This window comes from Rissa tridactyla, chromosome 4 (genome assembly GCF_028500815.1).
Source record: "Rissa tridactyla isolate bRisTri1 chromosome 4, bRisTri1.patW.cur.20221130, whole genome shotgun sequence".
In the NCBI taxonomy this organism is placed as follows: domain Eukaryota; kingdom Metazoa; phylum Chordata; class Aves; order Charadriiformes; family Laridae; genus Rissa; species Rissa tridactyla.
Window position 1 is genome coordinate 53,855,111 of NC_071469.1, and position 23,222 is coordinate 53,878,332.

Consider the following 23,222-nt stretch of genomic DNA (forward strand, 5'->3'; position numbering starts at 1 on the left):
AGAGACTCTTGGTAAGCAGGAGCAGAGTCTGTGTAATCACTTACAGCTCATTTAGTTGACAGCCAAGCAGCTGTCCTGTCACACAGCCCTGGTGGATATTTTACTCACAATAGGTTTATTTCTGTATTTTATCAAAATCTACTGCAAAATCTACTGCTGTCAATTCTATTGCCAGCTCGTCAGTCTTTGGGAAAGAAAAGTTTAGCACCAGTTTGTAGTCCACCCTCAAAGATCACCATTGAGTTGCTCTAAACCCAACTCATGGTCTTGCGTTGAAACTTACCCTAATACAGATATTTTGAGGAAAATCACTGAATTGTATAAGAAAAGTTTTGAGAGGTAGGCAGAGTGGCATTTATGTAGTAGTACATTATATAGATTGTTCGATCCATGCATAATTGCCAGAAAATGACAATGACTAGAGACTAAACAATAAACAGATAACTCTGACTTCACAATTCATTTGAAGAGCCTGAAGCAAAAGCCTTCAGTAGTGTTGTATTATTTATTTTCTTCTAGTTCTCACAATCTCAGAGCTAGCTCAATACATCTTCCTTCAGAGGGCCTCCTTTGTCATGAGGTTGATGCCACACACAATCTGCAATGATTTGAATTTCTCAAGATACATACTACTCGCACAAAGGTAATTACCTAGGTGACTTGCAGCCCTTATTGTATGACTAGAAAAGATACCCCACACAGTAGAACTAGGAGAATCTTTTTAAGGCTGCGTGTTATTATAGCGCAGATCCTGAAACGTAGTAAAGACAATTCAAGCTACTTCTGACAAAGCATCCCCAAGACCATGTCTGCTAAATATCACCAGTCATCTGTGGTCTGCCACCTTTAGAGGTCTAAAATCTACCACTTTGCAAATATTTTCATCTCATCTCCTACTGATAACAAGAATGAGAAGACACTTTTTCAGGGGAACAGCTTACTCAGTAGTTTCCGTTTGTACTTGGAGACCAACATTTAAGGCTAAGGTTGTAACATGGGCACATTCCGGCTACACTTACACCCCTGAGCAGTGTGCGTACCTCTCACCCAGACCTTTGTGCTCCAGATCCAGGTTTTTGTGTAACGTTTTCAGGCAGCTGTGCTGGTTTATTAGCATTTCATATTCTGCGGACTGCCGTTCATGCAGTGAAGCAAGGTGCTCGTGGTCCTGAAGCAATGACTCGTACTCAGCTTTCAGCTGCTCCTTCTGTTTCAGGAGATTTTCATTCTCATTCTCCTTGGCTGTCTGCTGATTCTGGAGTAAAGCATTCTGGGCCATCAGTGAAGCGCTCTGGGAGCTGAGGGTTGAATTTTCTACCTAAAGTTTTTCAAATAAAAAGCAGGCATTACTTATTTACACCTACTGGTACATACAACAAACATGTAGCAGCAGCTACATGTATAGAGTTGATCAAGAATGCATCCCTTCTTTCTAAACTTAAGACATTTATGGAAAATTTGGCACAATTTTGGTATTGCTGGTAACACACACCATATAAAGCCATGCTATCAGCAGTCTGAAAAGTATCAGGATAACCTCCAAACTGAAACAACACTGTTTTACTAGCAGAAGCCCTTCAGCCTGAAGACCAAGATGAGCTGGAATACTCGCAACACAGCTGCATCGCTGACAATCATGTACAAAGCCAAAGTTACTCCATGTTTGTGTACAAGTAATGAAAACTTAAGTTCACCCAAACTCAACAAAATTAACTGTGCCACTCTGTATGGGGGCAGCACTCCTAACAAGTCTGATTTCAGTAGATGGGTAGTGCACTGATTTTATACATTGCTTATATACTTCAATTGCAGGTGAGAAATAAGAAAAGAGAACAAAAAAAAAAAAATAATAATATGTGAACATACGAGAGGAAAAGCTTGAAAAGGGAAATTCCCTTTAAAAAAAATTTAGAGCTAATCCAACATCGTCCTTTAAAACTGTTTTCTTTCTCAAGCGAAGTTTATTTTTCAAAATTAAAGTAATGTTTAAGAGTATCTGTTTTCCACCAGCAACTTTGACATTTTATCTGAAAGTGTGAAAACTATGACTGGAACCCATTGCTACAACGCCTCTTGTGTCCTCTTCCTATTTCTTCCAAGCTCTTTCACAGGCATACCATTAACAGAAAAAAGGAGCAAAGATCTTTTATTCCAGAAGCTGCACTGGATTTTGCTGTATTGATTTTAAAAGTTTCTCTTTAAATAAGTATCTTAACAAAGATAGCTACCAGACATTAGCTACAGAGCCAATTTCCCTCCTAGCTTGCAGAAATTCAGACCTCAAACTAAGCTCCACCTTACGGGCCTCATTTTTACATCGCTACAGTGGCCTACCAATACAAAGATTTTTCTTATTAGCGCTCATCTTCTCCACACTACTATAATCAAATCCAGTCTTTCGGCACTGAGGTGAAAGGCTGTCCTGACCTGGAGTTTGGCCGTCTGCGTTTGCAGGGCAGTATTGTGCTCCTGAAGGAAGACGTTCTGTTTCTGTAGTGTCAGGATCTGATTGTTGAAGGAGACATTCTGTGTTTCCAAGTGCTTCAGCTGTTCTTTAAGCAGCTGCTTCTCAGTATGCAGGGCTGCATTCTGAAAGAGAGATGGCATTGAAGGGGTGACAGGAAAAAACGAAACAGCTGTCCTGATCATTTGGAGTCCTATCAAAAATGAGAACCAATTGGTGATGATCGTTCTGCAACAAATGTGCAAAAGCAAACTCTTCCCAGCATTAAATGAAGGTAGGACAGATGTTATACACAGGACAGTGTAATCCCCTGCAGTGATGTTATACAAGACATATATAGCATTAAAATCCCATGCAGTCCTAAGAGATACCTGAGGAATTTGGTAGACTTATGTGCTCCAGAAAACCCACTAGATTCCTATAAATTCAAAAATCCAGTTCCCAGCAACTCAGTCGTGATCGCAAGGGAAGTCTGAGGGATAACACAAAACAGAAAAAGAAGGCTTACATTCCTTTCCAGTTCAATTGCCCTGTCCTTCAGTTTCAGCAGCTCCATGGTAGCTTCTCGGTGTCCTGCTTCCAATTTCTCGTTCATTTGGTGGTTGGGAATGAGTTTCTCTGCAGAATACCTCAGCGACTTCTGAGCATACTGCCCATCTTGTTGGGTCTGCTTAAGTGCATCAAAGTCTTTCTTCACCTGCAAAGCCAAGAAGTAACAACCTTCAACACCGATTTAACAGCGGGATTTTGTATTAATAATGATGGGATATGTAGTTCCTCTCTTGCACTGTAGGGACTTCAAGGGATTCAAGAACCATCACCCTCACTTCACAGATGGGGAAGCTGAGACACTGACAGGTGCAGGAACCCACATGTCTTGGACCTCCAAGACAGGTGCCCTTTGACTCAAGCTCACTGTCACCTAACAAACAGCCTGTTCTTAGGTGAGCCATTTCAACTGCAGTCTTCTTCAGCCTACGCTTTCATTAAACAAGGCAGAAAAACAACACCACAGCAATGGAAAAACCATGGGAAAACAGAGACTGCAAATAGTGGTCATGTAAAAAAACTCCTGTCATGCCCCCAGCCCAACAATTTTGCTGAAATTGATGCCATTATACAGAAAGGGACAAGAGAAAGTGGACCAGTCAAAAAAAGGGCTTGGGAAAGTGCGTGTATGTGGTGGTGGTGGAGGAAAGCAGAGATAACTTGTTCTTGCTGAGTAAAAAAACCAAAAGCATGTGAACGCGCAGAACCACATCATCAACAATTAAAATAAAATTAACCTCTTACCATATTTAGATCATTCTGTAACTGCTGGTTCAAGTTCAGAGAGTCTTTTACTTGAGCTTCCAGCATTGCAATCTTTTCCTCTTTCACAGCTAGTGTTGTTTTTAGTGCCGATTCAGTTTTGCTCTCCAGAATCTTGTATTTTCTGAAAGACATGAGAATAGCTTTCCTACGTCTGCCATTAGGACATGAGCCACTGTCTATATACGAGACATCACCCATTCCGAAACTCACCACGTGTTACACTACATGTTTGCTTCTTCAAGAAAATTATTTCCCCTGCTGCTGCTTTTGGAAAATCCAGTCAATTTTAACAGAGGTAATGCCTGCATGGTTCTACAGGAATATCTAAGAGTTACCTTAACTTGAAAGAAAATAATTTTTTTAAAATTTCCCCTAATTACACTACAGAACTTTCTTCTCACGGCTCTTTTGTACGTTCTTGAGAAGGAGAAAAATCTGCACTATATGCTGAAGACTCCTATGAGATGGGTTTGTTTCTCTAACTAGGTCTCACCAAGAGGCCTATATACACATGGGTTGTTGGGGTTTCTTTGTTCATTACTATAGGACTTGCAAAAGAATTCCTTGCAATCAGGAATTTCTTAGGCAACATCTACGTTTATATTAACAGGTGGCTGGATCACCAATTAGAGGGAGTAATGACAGACACTGTCTACTAGACACTATACTTTTAAAGAGAATATGAGGAGGAATACACACTGAAATAGCTACCCCGCTACTTTACAGGGGAGCAGAGGGGACTGTAGTAACACTGGCAAGCAGAGAGAGAGAAAATGCCATTTCTTCCTTACATCCAAGAAAAAGGTTTTCAAAACTTGCAGTATACTACCAAGCTTGCTACTGAAAAAATATGCTTTATGTCCAAAATTACTATGGGTAATTGGAGCAAGACAGATGAGAACCAAAAAGAAAGGCAAAGGGCTTGAGTTAGGCTGAGGAAAAGCCCGCAGCATCAAAAGAACGACTAAGAGAGCTCAGTTTCCTTACGTGTCGCCATTGCCGTTGTCATCCTGTAACAGCAGCTCTTTGTTCAATCCTATCTTCTCCAGTTCCTGGCTCAGTTTGTCCAGCTCACTAGACAACTGTTGACTCTTCAGCTTCTCCAGGACCAAATCCTGCAACAGCGCAAACATGATTAGTTGCTGTGCAAACGGTGGTGATAATTATCCAGCACTATAGATATTTTTTTGAAAATACTGAAAAAATAATTGGATAAAATCCTAGTTCCAAGAAGGTCAGCTAAAATTCTTCATCAATGGCAGCTGAGTGCAGAATTAAACCGATTGCTTTTGTTTATAGTTTACTTGGAAAAAATCTGGAGAATGCTTCTTTTGGCCTTTGTCTCGCTCACTCTACCGACTGAATTACTTTAGCCAACACTGGCATCCTGCCCGCCTGCCAAAAGAGGGAATGTGTGCGGGCCAGGAGACATCCTGCCCCTGTGCCACCGAAGGGATGTGTGCAGGTCAGGGGACACCAGCAGAGGGAGTTCCCACCTCCCAGCTAGGACAAAAAGCCCCGCTGAAAAGCCCAGCCAACACCGGCACACACACAGAGGAGTGACAAGACTTCAGTATGAAAGTTTCCTGAGACAATATGGTTAAGATGCTATTGCCAAGGGACTTGGTAACAGTGCATTTTCACTACTGACTCTGAGTTTCTGACATGGTAACTTACTGCCAAAATTAAAAAAAGCATAATTACATTGTCACGTAAGAGACAGGACAGCTCTGGAGACGAGAGTGCTTGGTCACTTATTCTGGTATCTCCTGGCCTGTTCTCATTTCATTTAGGTTTCTTTGTAAGAAACTTAAGCAGAACCAGACAAGGAAGTCATACAAGGAGGAGATTTGATGGAGTTGTTCCAGAAGGTATATTGGGACAATGCTTTGCTGTTATGCCAGTAAAGTGGTCTGTGTGGAAACAGCTTGAGAAGACATAATACCAGCCTGCATGTTTAAAAAGGACAAATCATTTTTGGTGCACAGCCAAGTTCAAAGATTCCTACCATTCAAAATTCTCTGAAAAGCAAACGTACTATAGAGAACTACTTTGCTCATGTTTCTGCCCAAAAGTTTTCTTAAATAAGGCATGAAGAAAGAACAATGATGTTATTGAAGCACTTCAAGTAAGAAAGAAAATTATCCTGGATATCAAACACAAGCAAGAATAAAAATTTTAAAAAATACTTTGCTAAACATAAGCTGTAGGTATTCAATAGTCCTCTGATATCACAAATTTAGCCACATATTCGTTCACATAGCAAGAGAAAAACAGGTAAGGTTAAGCTCAGTGCCAGTCCACGGTCTGTAAACAGGTCCCTTCAACATCCATAAACTCCTCCTCTAGAATCTATAGAAAGCAACTAAGGAAAAGAAGATACGCTTCTGTATGGGTCTGCACCACTGGAAATTTGCAGAAGTCTCAGAAAAGAAAGATTAAAAAGGAGCCTTCTCAGAAATGCTTTTTTTATTATTATTTTTAAGGAAAGTTGGATAGAAGCACAACTTGGGACTGTTTCAAATGTTTCTGATAAATTTTTTTCCTCCTCGAAACTACACCAATGCTTCAAAAACTAAACTAAAACTAAATCTTCAAGTAAGCAACTGCTTACTGCATTAGTCTTGCTAAACTTATTTCACTGAGCTACTGCAGCATCGACTGTTTTCCTTTGAATGCTTTCAGAGGAAATCCTGTTTCTGGCAGGACAACAGCAGCTGGGGCAGGCAATGAGAGCAAGCTGCAATAACCTGAATTTGTTCATAGGCGGCTTATAAGAGCATCAGTTCTGGCACATACATCATTAGTTTGCCAATGTCCTAAGGCTAATTGTGCATTTTTAAAAGATGGCTACTAGGAAGAGCGTGATTACTGCGTTCTGCAGTGGAGAGGGCTGCTGGAAGAGATGGCTGCTGCTTAACAACAGCTGCTCAGCACGCTCTCACTCTGCAGGGCAGCTTTTAGGGAAAAATGGTGTAGAGATAGCTGTAAAGCAAAAACTTGGTGCAGCTGTTGTTGAAAGGGTTGGGTTGGTCATCTGGGATGGTTCTTGTCTTAGCTAAGTGTTAGCTAAGAACAGGGATGTTAATGTGTCCTCAACAAGTGCTCTAATTTCTAGGCTTAAGAGTTGTTCTCCGTTGCTGGAGCTCTCATGTTAGCAAACAGTTTTGTGGTCACAGGGTTAGAGAAAGTATCAAAGTCTTTGGTTTACAGCTACCACGTGGGAGCTGTGTTAAAACCCTATGCTGTAGGAAAAAAGATGTCATTTGGAGACGTTGTGCTTGTGGACACAAAGTGGTACACGGCAGTTTTTGGCAGGTTCCACTTACCAAGGCAATACTACCCCGTGATGGCTGTTGAACCTGTGAAAATCTCCTGTCTCATATTAAATAGTCATGGGACAAATGTCTCCCTTTGGTACTTCACAGAGCTGAAATAAAAGACAGCATCATATCGAAAACAGTAGTACTATTTGCTTACCTCTCTCAATGTAGCTAGTGTTCTTTTATCGATTGTAACTTGCTTTATGAGATCTTTATTGTCCTTTTCAAATTCTTTCAGCTTATTAGATGAATCTCTGAATCGAGCAATTTCCTTTTCTAGTGTCTTGTTTTCTTTCTCAGCAACTGCCAACTTTACTGTACTATCATCCAAAATAGCATCTTTCAGCTCCACTTGCTGCCAAAGCCGTTTCGTTTCTTTCTCAAGCATTTTTTTGTCCTTCTCAAGCTGAGACATTTCTTGTTCGAGGGCTTTGTTCTCCTTTTCTAACCTCTCTAGCCGCTTTGTAGAAATCTTTAGCTCCTCAAGGTTTCTCTGAAGGACCTGATTTTCACTCTCCATTCCCTGTACTTCTTTTTCTAACTCCTGGATCTTTTTGCTGCTGTTCTCCACAATTTGCTGAAGTCTCTGGTTTTCAGAGTTGACACTCTGATAGCTTAGCTCCAGCCTCTCTGACTTCTTGCTCATTGCTTTTAACATTTCCACATTCTTTCTTAAATCCTCTTTTTCCCTCTCCAAATCTTTATTTTCTGCTTCTATTTGTGCCATTTTTGTGCTGGTAAATCTCATGGTCTCTACCACTCTCCTAAGCTCCAGATTTTCTTCATCCAATTGCTTGTTGTCCCTTTCCAGGTCCCCAAGCCGGATGGAAATATTCTGCAATGTGTCCAGGGATTTTCTTAGCTTCCTATTTTCCACTTCCAAATCTCCATTCTCCTGCTCGAGAACTTCCACTTTTTCTGTCACTATTTTCATCGCCGCTGCCTTCTTGGTGAGCTGTTCATTCTCCCTCTCCAGCCGATGGAGCTCTTTTTCCATTTCTTCCACTCTTTCTACTTTTTCTTTAACCTGGTCAAAATCCTTTTGCAATTGTTTCTTCTCAAATTCCAGCTTGCTCAGTTTGCTACTCGTCTCTGTAACTGTTTCGTGAAGTATCTTGTTCTCTTTTTCAATATCTTTTACTCTTGCCTCGCTGCTCACTTGAGATCTTTGTCTCAGGGATAAGACCACTTGATTAAGGTGATCATTTTCTTGCTTAAGGTCCTTTATCTACATAAACAATAAAAAAGTCATGCAAATGTTACCTACTTTACAAAGTGCAGTATAAATTAGTTCTGAAGCAGACACATTATTGTTAACAAACCCACGTCCATTTAATTCAAGACAGATTTCTCAACAGTTTCCCCTGACTAAAGCAACAACCCAAACTAATGAAAAAAACTGTTACCTCTGGTAACCCGTGATTCTAACAAATTAAAAATAGTGCTATATTCCTGCTACCAGCTAAGAAGGTCAAGGCAGAGGGAAAAGGTAGACAGGGGACCTTCAGAGAACACTGTGGAGAAGGATGCTTTGTTAGGAATCTTTCCTAAAAAAGGATACCTTTCTGTCTAGGATTACGTTCATCTTTGGGATCTCAAGACACAAATGATCTCTGCTACGTTTGAAAATTTATAGCCGTCATAGATCTCATACAGGACGTGCTTTCTGTGAGAACAGTACACTTACCCCACTGGTTCAATTTCCACTGAAGCAATAGTGATTTTGACTGCCAATTTGCATTTGATTTTTATCTAGACAACATCTACAGAAATCAGAAAGGACTTAGACCTGAAAAAATCAGAATCTGCCCTCTTCTGATGATTGAGGATACTTCTGGTTTTCCTTCCTGCCCTACCTGTGAAGCATCCATTAATTCTTACCGCAAAGAGTCTGTATGTGTTCTAACTGAAATGTAGAGCTTTGGTGGTAAAGCAGTTTCACAGGTAGAAGTCCGGGCATGAATGCATCAAGATTAAAAGCAATACACAAATAAGTCACTCTGTTATTTAATCTTCACCCCACAAAACTTGTGAGTAAATTTTAATACAGGTTGAAAATATACAGACCAGTCTCCAATTATATGTGTCTACATTTTCTTCACTAGTCAAATTAATACAGATGATACCTTGCAAAACCCTATAATAGGATAATTTCAAAGCATTGCACATGAACCACAGTACAGTAGTAAAAGCTGAAGGGCATTCAAAATATCAATCCAGAAGACATAAATGCTTTCTCAGCATCTTTTTAAAATAGATGCTGAAAAAAGGTTGGGTGGTGAAAATAAAGCCAAGCAAACCAATCAGGACATACAGCTGGCAGAAGATGAATCTTCTATGATAAAATGGGGTTTTATTTGCACATCCTAAAAACAGTTGGTATGCCATTTAATAAGATCCAGGGCTTTTTTTTTTCCCCCTGAAGAGAAAAGGTCTGTCCTTACAACAGCCTGAAGATCCCCCTATGGTAACAGCAGTAGCTAACAAAACATGCTGGAGTTTTTTGCTTGAAGAAGCCTTTTACCTGCATTTGAACAAGTTCAACCTGCACTTAATAGCTCTCAAATTGCCCTATCTCTCTGAGAGAAACAGATGTTCTAAACGGCATCGCTCATTTACCACTACTGAGCATATGCATTTGTATTACATTTGAAATGTTTGCACCTGTCTCTCTGTGTCAGCTTTCTGAGTCTCCATGACGACTTGTAGCTGTTCTTTATCCTTTATCAGCTCCTCGCTCAAGGTCTCCAGATCTTGATTACTTTGCTTCTCTTTTTCAATTTGATTTTGCAACTTCTCAATCTGCGTGGAGAGAACACACCAAAGCACATCAGCCACAGCTTGACACAACAACCATTTGCACTTTAAGTTATTTTGAACACCAGAAAGGAATGAGATGGGGACTGTGGCTGAAAAATGTAATCCTTCCCTTCTGCAGCTTGCCAGTCTCAGAGGAGCAAATGGGCTGCTTTGTTTTTCTCACAGTGCCATGAATCTCCTTCATGCCTATTAAGACCAGAGCATATATGATACAGCTGTAAGAAATGCTTCACCTGCCTGACCGAACACCCTGCTGTGCCCCTGTCGTCAGTGATTAAGTTGCTGGTGCTCACCTTTCTGAGGGCCTTGCCTCCTCCTAGCCTCTCCATCACTGATGGCCTTAATCTACCAGTGAATGTGGAGACAGTTATTAAGACAATTCAGTGAGCAACAGAATTAAAAAAAAAAAAAAAAAAAAAAAACAAAACAGAATCAGGAACAGACGAAAAGCACTGGAGTTTCCAAGTTTACCGTTCCCCTCCCTGTGCTCTGTTGGCCCTGTTTTCCCCAGCAGGCGACAAGACTGGATTTGAAAGATTTGTGAGAAAGGTCCTAGTCCTACAGTGAATGATGTCTTCTTACTCTCTCCTTTTGGAAGTTGTCCTCATAATACACTAAGCACTGAAAAGCAGTAGCTCTTCAGTATTTAGAAGCAAGAGGTTCAGCGAATTAGGCTCCCCAAGTCAGGAAACATTCCTTTTTATGCTTGTAACACACCGTGAGCACCTACAGCTCTGCACAAGTACCAGCTCATTTTTTTGTGTTGGTATTATGAACTTTGCCAACAGTGAAAAAGTCAATGAAAAAGGTATTAACCATAATTCTTACAAGTGGGAAATAGCTGGAGGCTGGGCTCTGCCTAAGTCAACACGTGCCTCATTACAGGAAGTGTTTAAACAAGCAGGGGCTGCCCAGATTGGAGATAAGAAGGGCTTAACAGTCAGAAATGTAACCATGGTAAGGTTCATTGGGCTCAAAGGAGCTGTTCAGAGAAAGCTGGAACAAACTCAGCAACTCAGCAATAGCTGGTCTTCATTAGCACCTCCCAGAAAACTGGAGGCAAGTAAGAAACTACTGTTTACAGCTTGTTTCGGTCCAAAAAGTCAGGAATGCAGAGAAAACAGATAGGTACTTGCACTGCTACTACTTGACTGTGCCTGAAAGGAGGGTTTTCTGTTATTAGCGCCTCTGAGAACCTTGCAAGAAAGGAAAAAAAGATGTATGTGACTTTTCCTTCATATCATCTCCCCTTGTACTACCTGAACAATCCTGTTCTGGCCACATCTTTCCAAGCACTAGATCAGTAAATAGCCAAGTGTACTCAGAAACAATTTTGTAAAGTCCCAGACAGTGGATGAAATCTGACTCCAGTTAAACAACTTTAGGGAGGCAAGATTTTACTGTGGGTATCTCGGGAAAGTTACAAAAAAGCCCCCAGGCACTACACATTCGAGAAAAACACTTTATGTCTTGTCCTGTGACTTTATATGTGCTTATCTTTAACAGTTTTTAAGAACTGTTGCCCTCTCCTCTGCCTATTGTTGTAACCACTCTGCAACACATCAGAGACTACTTCTGTTACCCCCTTTTCCCTAGCACCCCCCCGCTGTGGACATGCATTCCCTCTAATTACAGGGATACATGTGCAAGAGAAATGTAAAAACATGTTAGAGAGAGAAGATTAAAAAAAGCCCAACAAATTCAAACATCTCATATCAAGATTATTTTACATATCGTGTATCAGGACTCTGTACACTGAGAGACAATTGCGTGTCTTGCACAGACTACAGAATACTGTTTACTACCTTTTTTTCCCAAATCTCCCTGAATGGGAGGTGAAGTCCATCAACAGCTTGACTGGCCTGTGGTATTCAGTCAACAGTTTCCACCATATCCCATGTTTCTCTGGTGATGAGTTCATGCATTTCAATTGCTCTTAATAGTACTATTTTTACCTGCGATTTTTTTCCTCGTTGTGATTCACGCAGTGCCCCCCTTTCACCACACGGGCATTCCCCACTACTGGTTTTTGCCTTATTTAACTACCAGACCTGTAGGTGACCCCACCATGTCAACGTATTCATCATCATCAAAAACATCAGACTAATTCTGGAATCACAACTGTTGGCACCAATACAGTGCCATAAGGAGAGATGCCCACAGGAATCTGCCTGGGGTAAAGCCAAGGTTTGACCACAGTTGTTCAAGCGACTTGAATTGCTGTACACCACAGGTATCTGCTGAGTGCTTTATATGCCTTGATCTCAAATTTTAAGCATGTAAATTAGGGCTGGAGTGAATTACTCATACACAACAGGTCATAAAAGGGAGTGTGGAAGGAGGAGTACAGTGAACTGAATTTTTACAGTTTTCCTTGTTTGCAGAAGAAAGCCAAGAAGCAGAACTGGTCTCTCAACTTGGCAAAAGAATCTCTCCAGAAGACAGAATGATCCGGTGATGGATACCTGTTCTCCTTGGCAGGGAAACTGACACTCTGCTAGTTACAATCTGGCACTCTATGACCAGCATTTCATACCCATATTCTTTCTCCCCTTGCCCTTTAAAGCACTCAGCTAGCCCACAGCCAGGCCTGAGAGAACTGAAATCTTTTCATCAACGTCTCACACACATACAGGTTACAGCAGTAATGGGAAAAGGAGACATGAGCCTTATATTCTGGATAATTTAGCAAAGGTAGGAATGTGGAAAAAAACTGACATGGAATTTTTTATTTATACTCAGACTAGCAAGCATCCTCCTTCCCCACTGGCACTTAGGTCAATTAATCAGAGTTCAAGATGCAAGTTAGTAATCTGCCAGGCAAAAATAAAGCTAGTGGCTGGAGGTGAACTCGGCACTGTGTTTCACAAGGACAAGCACTGAGCCGGCATTTGAGCTAAACGTAATCACAGTTAATAATAGAGTGTAACACATGTATATATAAAAATAAATTTTAAAAGTGATGACCTGCATGTTTGTTACAAAGGTTAAAAGAACCCAGATCTTTGCAGAGAGGGAGACACTAGAGAACTTCTAATAGCCAAAAGGACAAGACAAAGAGCAGATCCAGGACTATGGGCAGCAAAAGACTCATTTAAAAATATATTAACCTGAATTCACCTGTGTGATTTGACTTATGTGGAAACAATATTAAAACTTTCAAAAAAACAATCAATGTGTCCATGTTTCCCTTGCCTAGTAGTGACTGCCGTGAGACCACAGAAAAGGACACAACCAACAGTACAATCAGAGAGGGGCAAATGAGCACTGAAAGACAGCTTTTATGAAACAAGAACAGTCATTTTTTGCTTACAACTATGCCCGTAAGTAGTCAGTGAAATAGAAGGCAATAGAATACACCAGTGTCAGAACGCGATTAAATAGATGGGCCCAAAAACATGCACAGTCTTCTGGGGAACCTGGGTGAATTCCCTGCAATCCCTCATTGTTCAGGAATGCCATACGGCCCTGCATGCACTGCGTTTAAGAATCGAAGATCCCTGTTTGTTCCCATGAGCAAATTACCTTTTTGCTAAGCTGTTGATTTTCCTTTTCCAGCTCCACAAACTTCAGGCTACTCTCTCTGGAGGTCAAGGAGGCATCTCTCAGCTCTTGGATTGTGTTCTGCAAGCTCTGATTATCCTTCTCCAGCTTCAGAATGCGACTCGAAGCACATTCATTCAACTCAAACACAAAGGACTTTCTGGCTGTTGAAACATGAGAATCAGAAAGTGGCACTAACCAATTCACAAGCATCTCCCTTCCTAGGTCCTTAAGATTCACTTGTATGAAGATAATTGCAGTCAGATCCTTATCATTTCAGCTTGACTGCTAAGTAAACACTTTGTTAAAAACAGAACCCATTTTCATAGATAACGATTAAGACCTTTAATAAATGGGGAAGTATCTGAACAGATAACCATCTTAAAAGTTACTTACTTTCCTAACTCTTCTTAATGTTGCTTTAGTCATGTTAGTAGCATGTTTAATGTTAGTAGTAAAATATACTTTTGACACCCTCTCATACTTCCATCAGAGGAAATAAATTGAGGCAGAATGTAAACCACTGCAAAGTGTTTGCTAAAACAGCAAGATGGTGCACTTCCACAAGCTAGTGAAAAGCTAGTATTCAATCATATTTACTCATGGAAAAAATTCTTACAGAAGCGAGTTTCAATACTCATCTTCACAGCTACTTCATCAAGAATATGCCAAATCAGGGAGGATATTTTACTACCAGGTACCCAGGCACAGGACACAGGTCAGAATGTTGATCATAGAGAAGCGTCCGAAGTTGAAATCTCAGAACTAACAGCATTTATGCAAGTTTTACAACAGAGATGTTATTTTACTCTGAATGTTTGTAGATCAAAAGTCTCGCTACCTCTCAGCCTTAACTCCCAGCAGCAAAGCCTCATTGTTCTGTTCATTTCTCTGCCCAGCACCTGAATAATTATAAAAGCAACCCTCTGTTTCACATGGCATAATTGCTACCCTTCACCGCAAAACCACATTTCATACAAAATTGACTTTAACATTGTCTTTAAGTCTCAGAAATTATTTACTCCTGCTAAATAATCAGCACTATTACATACAGTACACTGAGTACTTTAGAACTGGCAAGTCTCTGGGAATGGTAAAATCCCATTTGTCACTTTTATGGAGCATCACCTGGAGAGTTTTGGTCAAATGAAGACTCAAATAGTAAATATTAACTAAATACTCCAGTTGAGTTCTGTCCTGAAGCAAAGCCCACCTAAACTATTTTTCCCATGCTTATTTTTAAAATGATTTTGAGTAAAATATTCCAAACTAGCAGGTAAAATCTTCTGTTATCTACCACCCTTGCAGACTCAACTTTAAATCCCGGAACAGGAGGTTTTCCAAAAGAGCTTTCCAGACGGACTCTATTTGTACAAACAAGCTGCATTCAGAACAGCAACATGCATTGAAATGGGACTTCTTAAAGAGAATCACTGTAAAAGTAGGACAGCACTTCTGTGAAATAATTTAAAAGTTTCAAAGTTTAATGTTTTTAGGTTTTTTTAAATCAGGTTCCCTTCACAAATTTTTTTTCCTACTGAATACAAAAGACTACTCATGTTCTCAGTTCCTCTTACTCTCTTTTTCTTTGGTTAATCAGAGAGGTTCTGGAGCTCCGGTGCTGAAATGCTAAGCATCAGTGCAGTGAAGGAATTGCATCTTTTTTCATTTTTTTTAAACCACTGTTGAGCAAATTTTGAAAGATATATTTGATAGAAATTAAAAAATAAGATATAACAAAATAAAACCAGCATCCTTCTTTCTATTACATCACTAGTAAAATCAAATCAGGAAGGGGGCAAAACTTAGTACTTGAAACAAGCCGGAAAATTAGATAGTTTTGCATTTTCCTAAAATACTCTTCATCAAAATTTGTAAGTTTTGACAGAATTGTGGTTTTTCCCTGCTGATAAATATAATAAGTAATATCCTCAATTACACATAAGGAAGAATAGAGTGCCATTCACATCTCAGGCTAAGGTAAACCTGCTCTGCAAGATTATTAATTAAAAGTAACAATTAATTAGCCATTACTCTTAGTAAAGAGAACTCAGATCCTAGACAGCAAGCAGATTTGAGAACTGGTGTCAGGCACACATTCAGTTATTTTACAAAACCAAGTTATTCTTCTAGACAGCTTTACTGAAAACTGAACATCCGCTTGCTCAAATTTATTACTTTGTCTTCAAGTTAAACTGTTGCTGGTACACGAAGCCAAACAAGCAAGTCTTAGCAGAATCAGGCAAGTAATCAATAAAAGCTGCACATTAAACTGCACAAAATAGCTTGTATTTCCCAGGTTCCATTTAGCATTGTTATTTAGGCTGGCATTACAGACAGAATGAAAGTTAGACACAAACCAATGCTAAAACCTGACTGGTGAAGCAAGCATTAGTTACGTTTGTGACAGTTATGGAAATCAAATCAACCATTCAAAAAAAATACTCAGCCAGTTATTTTAACTGTACACATTTTTCAGTATCTAGTAAAAATAAATGACTTCAGCATACACTGCTTCCTGGGACTTAAAGACCAGCTAATTGTCTGTACTAATTGTACTAAAGAACGCTAAAGATCACAGACTCCTCCCAGCCATTCAGTTAGAAATATCCAGTGTTTGCTGTGACGTTTCTGCTGTGCCATTTACAAAGCTTTCTTTTTTTTAACTTTTATCATTTAAAAGTCACTTTCTCAGTGACGAACAAAATAAAAGGAAAACATTTTAATGCTTTCAAAAGCAAGTGAAAGAAACTAGAATGAATATATTTTGGAAGTTCTGAAAAACTAAATTCAAAGTCAAGCGGCTGAATGAGGGAAGTTCTCCAAGGTCGGACTGAACTTCTGTTCCCATCTCAGCCAACCAACCTGTCCACTCTGAAAGAACCCACAAGCACACCAAGAGCTGCCCCAGCTGGTACTCACTGTCTGCAAGATCTGTGCTTTTAGACAGTTGTTCCAGTTCCCAGCCTAGGTGTGCAGACTCATTCATGCTCTGTTTCTGCGCAATCTCCAAGACCATGTTCTCCTCCAGCAGCTCTTCAATTCTCTTCTTGTCCGTGTCTCGGTCCTGTGCAAGACACACATGAACGAAAATACATATAAAGCTTATCTGTAAGATTTTTCTGTCAGTTGAACTGCTACAAGCACAACACATGTTTGATGGTAGAAGAATCTCCTTAAACACTGTGTGCTTTTATACTGAACTACATGTACAGCATTAAACGTTTGCTGTGGGCTGCCATACGTGCCACAAGATGCAGCGCAGCGACACCCAACTGGCCCTCTTTAGAGTCAGCTCAGGTCCATGATACACTTGGAGGGAGCGTGACTGGAGTGAGAACATACTGGGTGACGACAGGGCTGGTACAAGCCAAGGCTAGCAAGGCAGGCTGGATTCAAGCTGTCTCCAGAGCTAAGCTCTTCAAAAACATGTAGTATCATGCACTGACACTCTGGAGACTCTGCAGATTTAACCTTGAATTCCACTGAGCTTCTTCAGCTCATCACATCAAACCTGGATCCAGTCATGTGGACTGGCAAGTAATAACTAACTCACAATTTAGGCTTTAAAATATCCAGAAAACAGATCTGGAGAATGAACATGCTGTTGCTTCTTGTGACTATTTTGGCCATTTGCATTTGTGGGAGCTGAAGGGGTGCCTCAGAGAGTCCCAAATTTTCAGAAAGCATCACCCAAAAATTCATCAAGTCACCTAGAAAAGCATCATTCAAATCACCAGCCACTTTGGAAGAGCTGGAGCATGACATGACCCTTATAGTGCCCTGAATCAGTCATTAAACGTAACTCCACATGGCACCCTCAACATCTTTGTTTCCAACAGACCCTGTTAGAAACCTGATGGAGTTAAACGTCTATACGGTTTAACCACAAGAATTCAAAACACAGTGGGATAAGAGGAGGACTGTTAAGTCAAATACAAGAGATCAAAGAGTATTTATTATTTCTAGTGGGATTGTAAAATACCATGTTGCTTTCTGTTTGTAGACAATAATCTGCCACTTCTTATGTTTCCTTGCCTATGAAGCAACAAGCCATGTCTCTGATTTACACAGAAATAAATTTTGGAATTTTGTGGCTTTTCCAGCAGTACTGGATTCTTAAACTCACTGTAATGGCTAGAGGCTTTGTTTCCAACACGAAAGACCATTTATAACAGTAGATTTCTTTTCCTATATCCAAGAGATTTCTACTTAACTGTCAGATTTTAACATCTCTGTCATCAATACGCATGAAAGCAACCTGTAGTTTAAAATTGTGATACATCTTCTTGCATAAAATTACATGTATCACTCTCACACGAAGTAGCATTGGTAATATTTACACTGTTAACATTATAATATTTCAAGAATTCATGCATGCGAAGTCCAAACTAAAGACCTTTTTAAAAGCACTGGTGATTTATTTGCCAGTCTCCACTGGTTTCTGTGACATGAATCTGTGACCCAGCATAAAAACAGAAGTTCAAAAAATCAGCATAATGAAAAAGAGAAGGCATACCAGCTCTACGTCATGAAGTTTGGATTTCAACTGCAAATTTTCCTTCTCTAATTCATGCAGTTTATCACCACGAGCTCTTGCCATTGTTAGCTGTTCTTCTAGCATGGCCTTTGTTTCAATTAATATGATGTTGTCCTCTCTCAACTCCTACGGAGAAAAAGTAACAGCGTTAATCTCTTTACATAAACTGACTTTTCAAAGACCAGGTGACTTTGACAAACTGACACTGAAAACACCAAAAGGAAATTTGACATGGTTCTGTGTTTCACAAAAAAGGTTTTACCTGATGCTTTAATGGGAGATGATCTATGTTTAATTATCTGTGAGTCATTAATGCAAATAAATCTAATACTTCTTATTGGTTTTTTCCTGAATTTTAGAAGTTTAATGGAGCTCCTTTTGCTTTATATGAGGCTGGATCAAGAGATGCACTAAAGACTCGAGACACAGAAGTTCCATTCTGATTCCGCTGTTTGTTGTACCATTTCCTTAGCCATCTCACTGTAGTCCCCAGTTTCAAAATAGATCATTTACTTTCCCAGGATGTTATAGCGTATTCAAAACACATTGGGGAGAACTACTCATCAATATATACTATGTCCATATCCCTGTTTCAGTAGTTACATGTTAATGTCTGTTTAATAAAGTTTCTCTCTCTCTCATGAACAGAATTTTAATTCACTTAAACAAAAGTTGTTGTTTTATACTTAACACACCCCGCCCCATCCCCAATAAACACATGAGCATTAACTGGACAAGCCATGTTGCTTATCCATTCCAGCTTTTGTATCTGCTTTTACTCAGCAGAAGTTTAAGTGATTACTGTGCTGTAGCCACAGCATTAGAAACAAGTTAATTATACAGCACTCCAAACGTTCCTTGCAAAGCAACAAATGAAGCTCTGTGCATTCAAGTATCTTATCTCCAGAAACATGAAGTGTCCAAAGCATAAAATCTGACCGTGTATTCTTGGTCGTGTTTTAAACACATTGATTAAATTATGCCTTATTTCAAGCTATAATACCTCACTGCTAGCTTTTACTCTTGTTAAGCCTCAGATGAGTCTTGAGTCAGAGACAGAATTTCCTATGGCAGGAACATATCACCATTTAAAAGATTAAATGGATACAGGAAGGATTTTTGCCCAGAGGAGTTACAATGGGGCAAGAAGCAGATTATTTGATTCTCTGAAGAAAGTTCCCTTTGTCTTTCCTTGCTTTCTCCTCCCTCCTCTCCCCATCCCTTCCCCTACTCCAATGAAATATGCAAAAACAGCAAATGTGCACACAGACAGGATGAAATGCTTATAGCTTGACGAGTTTATTCCTGGACAACTGTCTTCAAAATGTGAAGTCTCTGCTGACATCAGTGTTCGTGTCTGCTCTTTCAGACCACAGACATCCAAACCAAGTAGATTCCTAAAAGATCACCAGGCATAGGCAAATCACTTGCTTCATCAGCAACTACCTTGTCATTTTTGGGGGTACAATCAGCCTTGAGAAGCCTTATGCGGCTCAGTTATTTAAAAAAATGGAAAAACAGAAAGTAATCTTAGTTGTTTGCTGCATCCTGACTGTAGCTGACATAACATGGAAAGTCTACCTCATGCAGTACCATAATGCCCTTGACGTCTCAGTGGGTCAGCTACCAACTTGCAAAACATGAGAGGAAAAATTTCCCTACCACAGTAGCATTAAAAGGACAAGTATGTTAGTGCTTGTGAAGTGGTTCAACTACCACAATTAAAATGTCTGAGTATGCAAGTAAGTAGAATAATAATACTGAATCACTAATTTTATAGAATCAGCATTTCGGGCCAAGTCTGATCTAACAGGGTCATTTCAAACTAAAAAGGCTGACACTAGAACAGATGACAGACCAGAAGAAGTACACGACACAAAAGGTGCTGGGTGTGATGTAAGCTGCTGGAATACCCGCAATGAAACAGCAATGTGACAAGAGTTTACTTTGCTACATCATCACACCCAATCTGGACCACAGCCCTAAGAAGTAAGGTGGTGTCTGACCTCAAAAACGTGGCCTCAGAACTATCCCCAAAACTGCCTACCAAGCAGGAACTAGTTATTTTAGTGTCTGATGAAGAGTCGAGCTACGTGCCAAGTACATACACATATCCAGGCTCTGGTACAAACCACACATCACTGGGAGCTGCAATATATGGAAGACTCAAGCAATTTCCATCAAGTGCCTGCCCAGGAAAGGCGGACATGTCAGTTCAAAGCTGTTCTGATGAAATCTTAAATTAATAACCTGGTGTAAATGCCTGCTGTGGAGAGGTCAACATTGCTCACTGGTGTAGCCATGATCTGAGGTTGTCTTAATATTGAAAAGTTCATATAATTTAAATAATTACTCCATGGGAGCTTCGTAGAGTTACATCTCAAGGCCTGGAAGGTAAAACTGTCCAAATTAAAACATGTCAGCACTAACGTCTCCCAGAAGTCGCTGGGATAACATAGTTGAGCTAAAAATGTCTCTGGCTACACATAGCACTTGTTAGACAATCAGCAGGTGGTGGTCATGGGGTGGTGGTGATTCCAGTGGAATTAAGGTTTATTTTTTCTTTAATTAACAAACCCACCAACATTATTTTGTAACTAAGAGTTTATTTTTAAATCAACAGCTAAAATAGTTGGCTGTGGATTTATTTTTTTTTAAATACACTGAATTTACTAGGCAAGGGATTAAAGAAACCTTTGTTTTATATCACTTAGATTGTGATGGTTTAATATCCAACATACAAAATTCTGCTTTTGTAATTGCTAAAATAAATTACATGTTTTGGTTTGATCCTGTATCAGTGTGCCTTGAAATAGGTTTAAGAATGTGCATTGTGTACTCATATGGTTACAATTAACTCTGAGGGTAAGTGGTTGCACAATCAGGGTGTGTTGCTACTGGAAAACATTTTCAGAAACTAAAGTAGCAATCAGATTGTTTAAATGTGAAACTAGAGAATTTGCACATGCATCCAGACCTAGTTATTAAACAGAGTTCAAACCCCTCCCTTCTGGCAGTTCAGAAACTGCCCCTACTGAGCCATGACACAGTTAGCATCTTGTGACAATCAAACATTGCCCTGGACACCTATATGAAAATATACAAGAGATGCTTTTGCTTTTTTTAATATTATTCCTGCTGCCATCCTGCATGGAAATGTGACTGCAGTGAGGAGGAAGAATGGGCAAAGCAGACTCCCTGACCTCAGAAAATAATCTGATCTCTTGGAGCAGCAGAAGGTTCAATGGAGAGGAATGCCGGAGGGAAGCTTTGCATTGGAGAGAAGCACCTCCTTGGAGGAAGCCCTGCATTAAGGCTGCTCCTCCACATTAACGGTTATGACCCCATTAAGCCACCCCAGCAGGAAGGGCTCCAGAGCATATTTATCTCTATGTTCCTTGAACGATGGTCAAATTAAAATGTCATTTCTGAACAACTTTATCAAGACATACAGAGAAGGAAAACACCACACATGCCTACGTGTGTTATGTTCATGTAGGGAAAGACTTGCTCCTTTTACACGCCTTCTGCAATAGCTCCTTAAATCTCTTCCTGCTCCCACTGCTGATTTGCATTATGTGCTTTCAGAAACTACTTGTAAGCTTGCTCGCTGTTCTTTAAGCTTGTCACGATATCATACACAGAGCACATTCCATACTTTTTGCCCAAATTACCAAACGTGTATGCAAACCACAACAAGGAAAAGATTTTTAAGTGCTCATTTAACAGCTTTCTGCATTGATGAACATAGGTAAACCCACTTTTTCTTTTTACTTACCAATTTGGCACTGCTTATTAACAACCCTGTCAACACCCTATGAGCCTTAAGGTATCACACTACCATAAAAAAGTGGCTTATGCTGTACTTTACGCACCTACATTTTCATTGCTGTGGTTCTGTAAGATTTGTTCAGGTCTTAAATCTTAGAGTTTATGAAGCCAGCCACAACCAGTAACTGCCCTGAGATGAATCGGCACTGGACTGTCTGGTGGTAAAAATCTCTACCGTGTTACATCCCTGCACAAATCTGACAACTTGGAATTGTAAGCCAAACAGTTTTTGAGGGAGCAGGAGGAATCTGAGCAGACACTGAACTGACTCCAGCCATCATCCTTTTGGAGTGGTGGAGGACTTCAGACAGATAAGACAGAAAACTGAGAGACCATGGCAAGTTGGATACTGGCTGCTATGCACAGCCTTTGTGCTGCTCCATGACCATAAAAAAAAGACAGAACAGCGCCCTGTGGAATCCTCTGAATGTATCAGCATGAAACCACTGGAGTTTGCCTGACGCTGCCACTGCTCAACACTGGCAGTCCATGGCTGTGCCAAGACTTGATCAATGATGGGAGAAGGAGTGGTGAGAATGTGAAACTCTCAGGGTATCCCAGACCACAGAGCAGCCTGCAGACAGCTGTGCAATCCTGCCGCATATTAGGAGAGCTCAGCCCCTACAGCAGCGACAATTTTTGTTCTTGGCCTGGAATTAGAAAAGTGACATATCGATGGGAAATATTCTTTGTCCCACTACTGTATTTCAGGGAGGTATCCTTGGAGAGACAGCACTCATCTCTGACCTTCAGTACTTTCACCAAAAACTGACAAGAGTGGAAGAGGGAGTGAGGAAACTTGGAACAAATTTGAAACTGAAGTGGAGGTCTCTTTACTGAAGGATGTGGTAAGCAAGATCAGCAAGCAGACAGCAGAGCAGGAAACTGCCAGCTCTAGGACAAGCAAGGAGGCTAAGAACTCAAGAACAGAAAGACCTAATTCCCTTGATCTTGGATGAAGACAAGACTAAAAAACCTCCTCTCCTAGCTCCGGCTAAATTATCTGACCAGCAGGTAGAAGCTAAGTGACTCCAGAGCCCAGCCAAGAGGGAAATGCCAGGATGCCACGCTGATAGCGAGTGTGACAGGTTAATGCATGGCTGATTTGCCACCTGGAGGGAGGAAAACACAGAGAGCCAGAGCTTCAAACTTCCCAGTGTAAACTGGGAATTACTGAGAGGGAAGACAGGCTTTTATAGTCTATTACTACATTTAATAACCATCCACTTTAGTGAACCTATTCATAAGAAGCAGCAGCTAGCTGGCCCCTTAGGTTAGAGAGGGAAAAAAAAAAAACACCTACAAAGTAGAGTTTATAGAGCAGAAATAAGGTCTGTGTTCTCAGCCAGAGGCCTGGCAAATGTGAGTTTCAACATCACTCTTCCAC

At 40.3% G+C, this 23,222-nt stretch overlaps 1 protein-coding gene across 2 annotated transcripts in view; it reads right to left on the reverse strand.

The window, feature by feature from the left end:
* Nucleotides 1–23,222, reverse strand: part of CCDC88C (coiled-coil domain containing 88C) — a 100,220-nt gene that overhangs the window by 20,548 nt on the left and 56,450 nt on the right. For both annotated transcript variants that reach the window (XM_054198503.1, XM_054198502.1), the window contains exons 11-20: nt 17,984–18,130; nt 16,387–16,531; nt 13,447–13,628; nt 9,766–9,903; nt 7,259–8,329; nt 4,766–4,893; nt 3,758–3,899; nt 2,973–3,161; nt 2,428–2,589; nt 1,041–1,318 (exon numbers count right to left, since the gene is read on the reverse strand). In XM_054198503.1, coding sequence (XP_054054478.1) covers nt 1,041–1,318; nt 2,428–2,589; nt 2,973–3,161; nt 3,758–3,899; nt 4,766–4,893; nt 7,259–8,329; nt 9,766–9,903; nt 13,447–13,628; nt 16,387–16,531; nt 17,984–18,130 — 2,582 coding nt within the window. The remainder of the gene's footprint in view (nt 1–1,040; nt 1,319–2,427; nt 2,590–2,972; nt 3,162–3,757; nt 3,900–4,765; nt 4,894–7,258; nt 8,330–9,765; nt 9,904–13,446; nt 13,629–16,386; nt 16,532–17,983; nt 18,131–23,222) is intronic.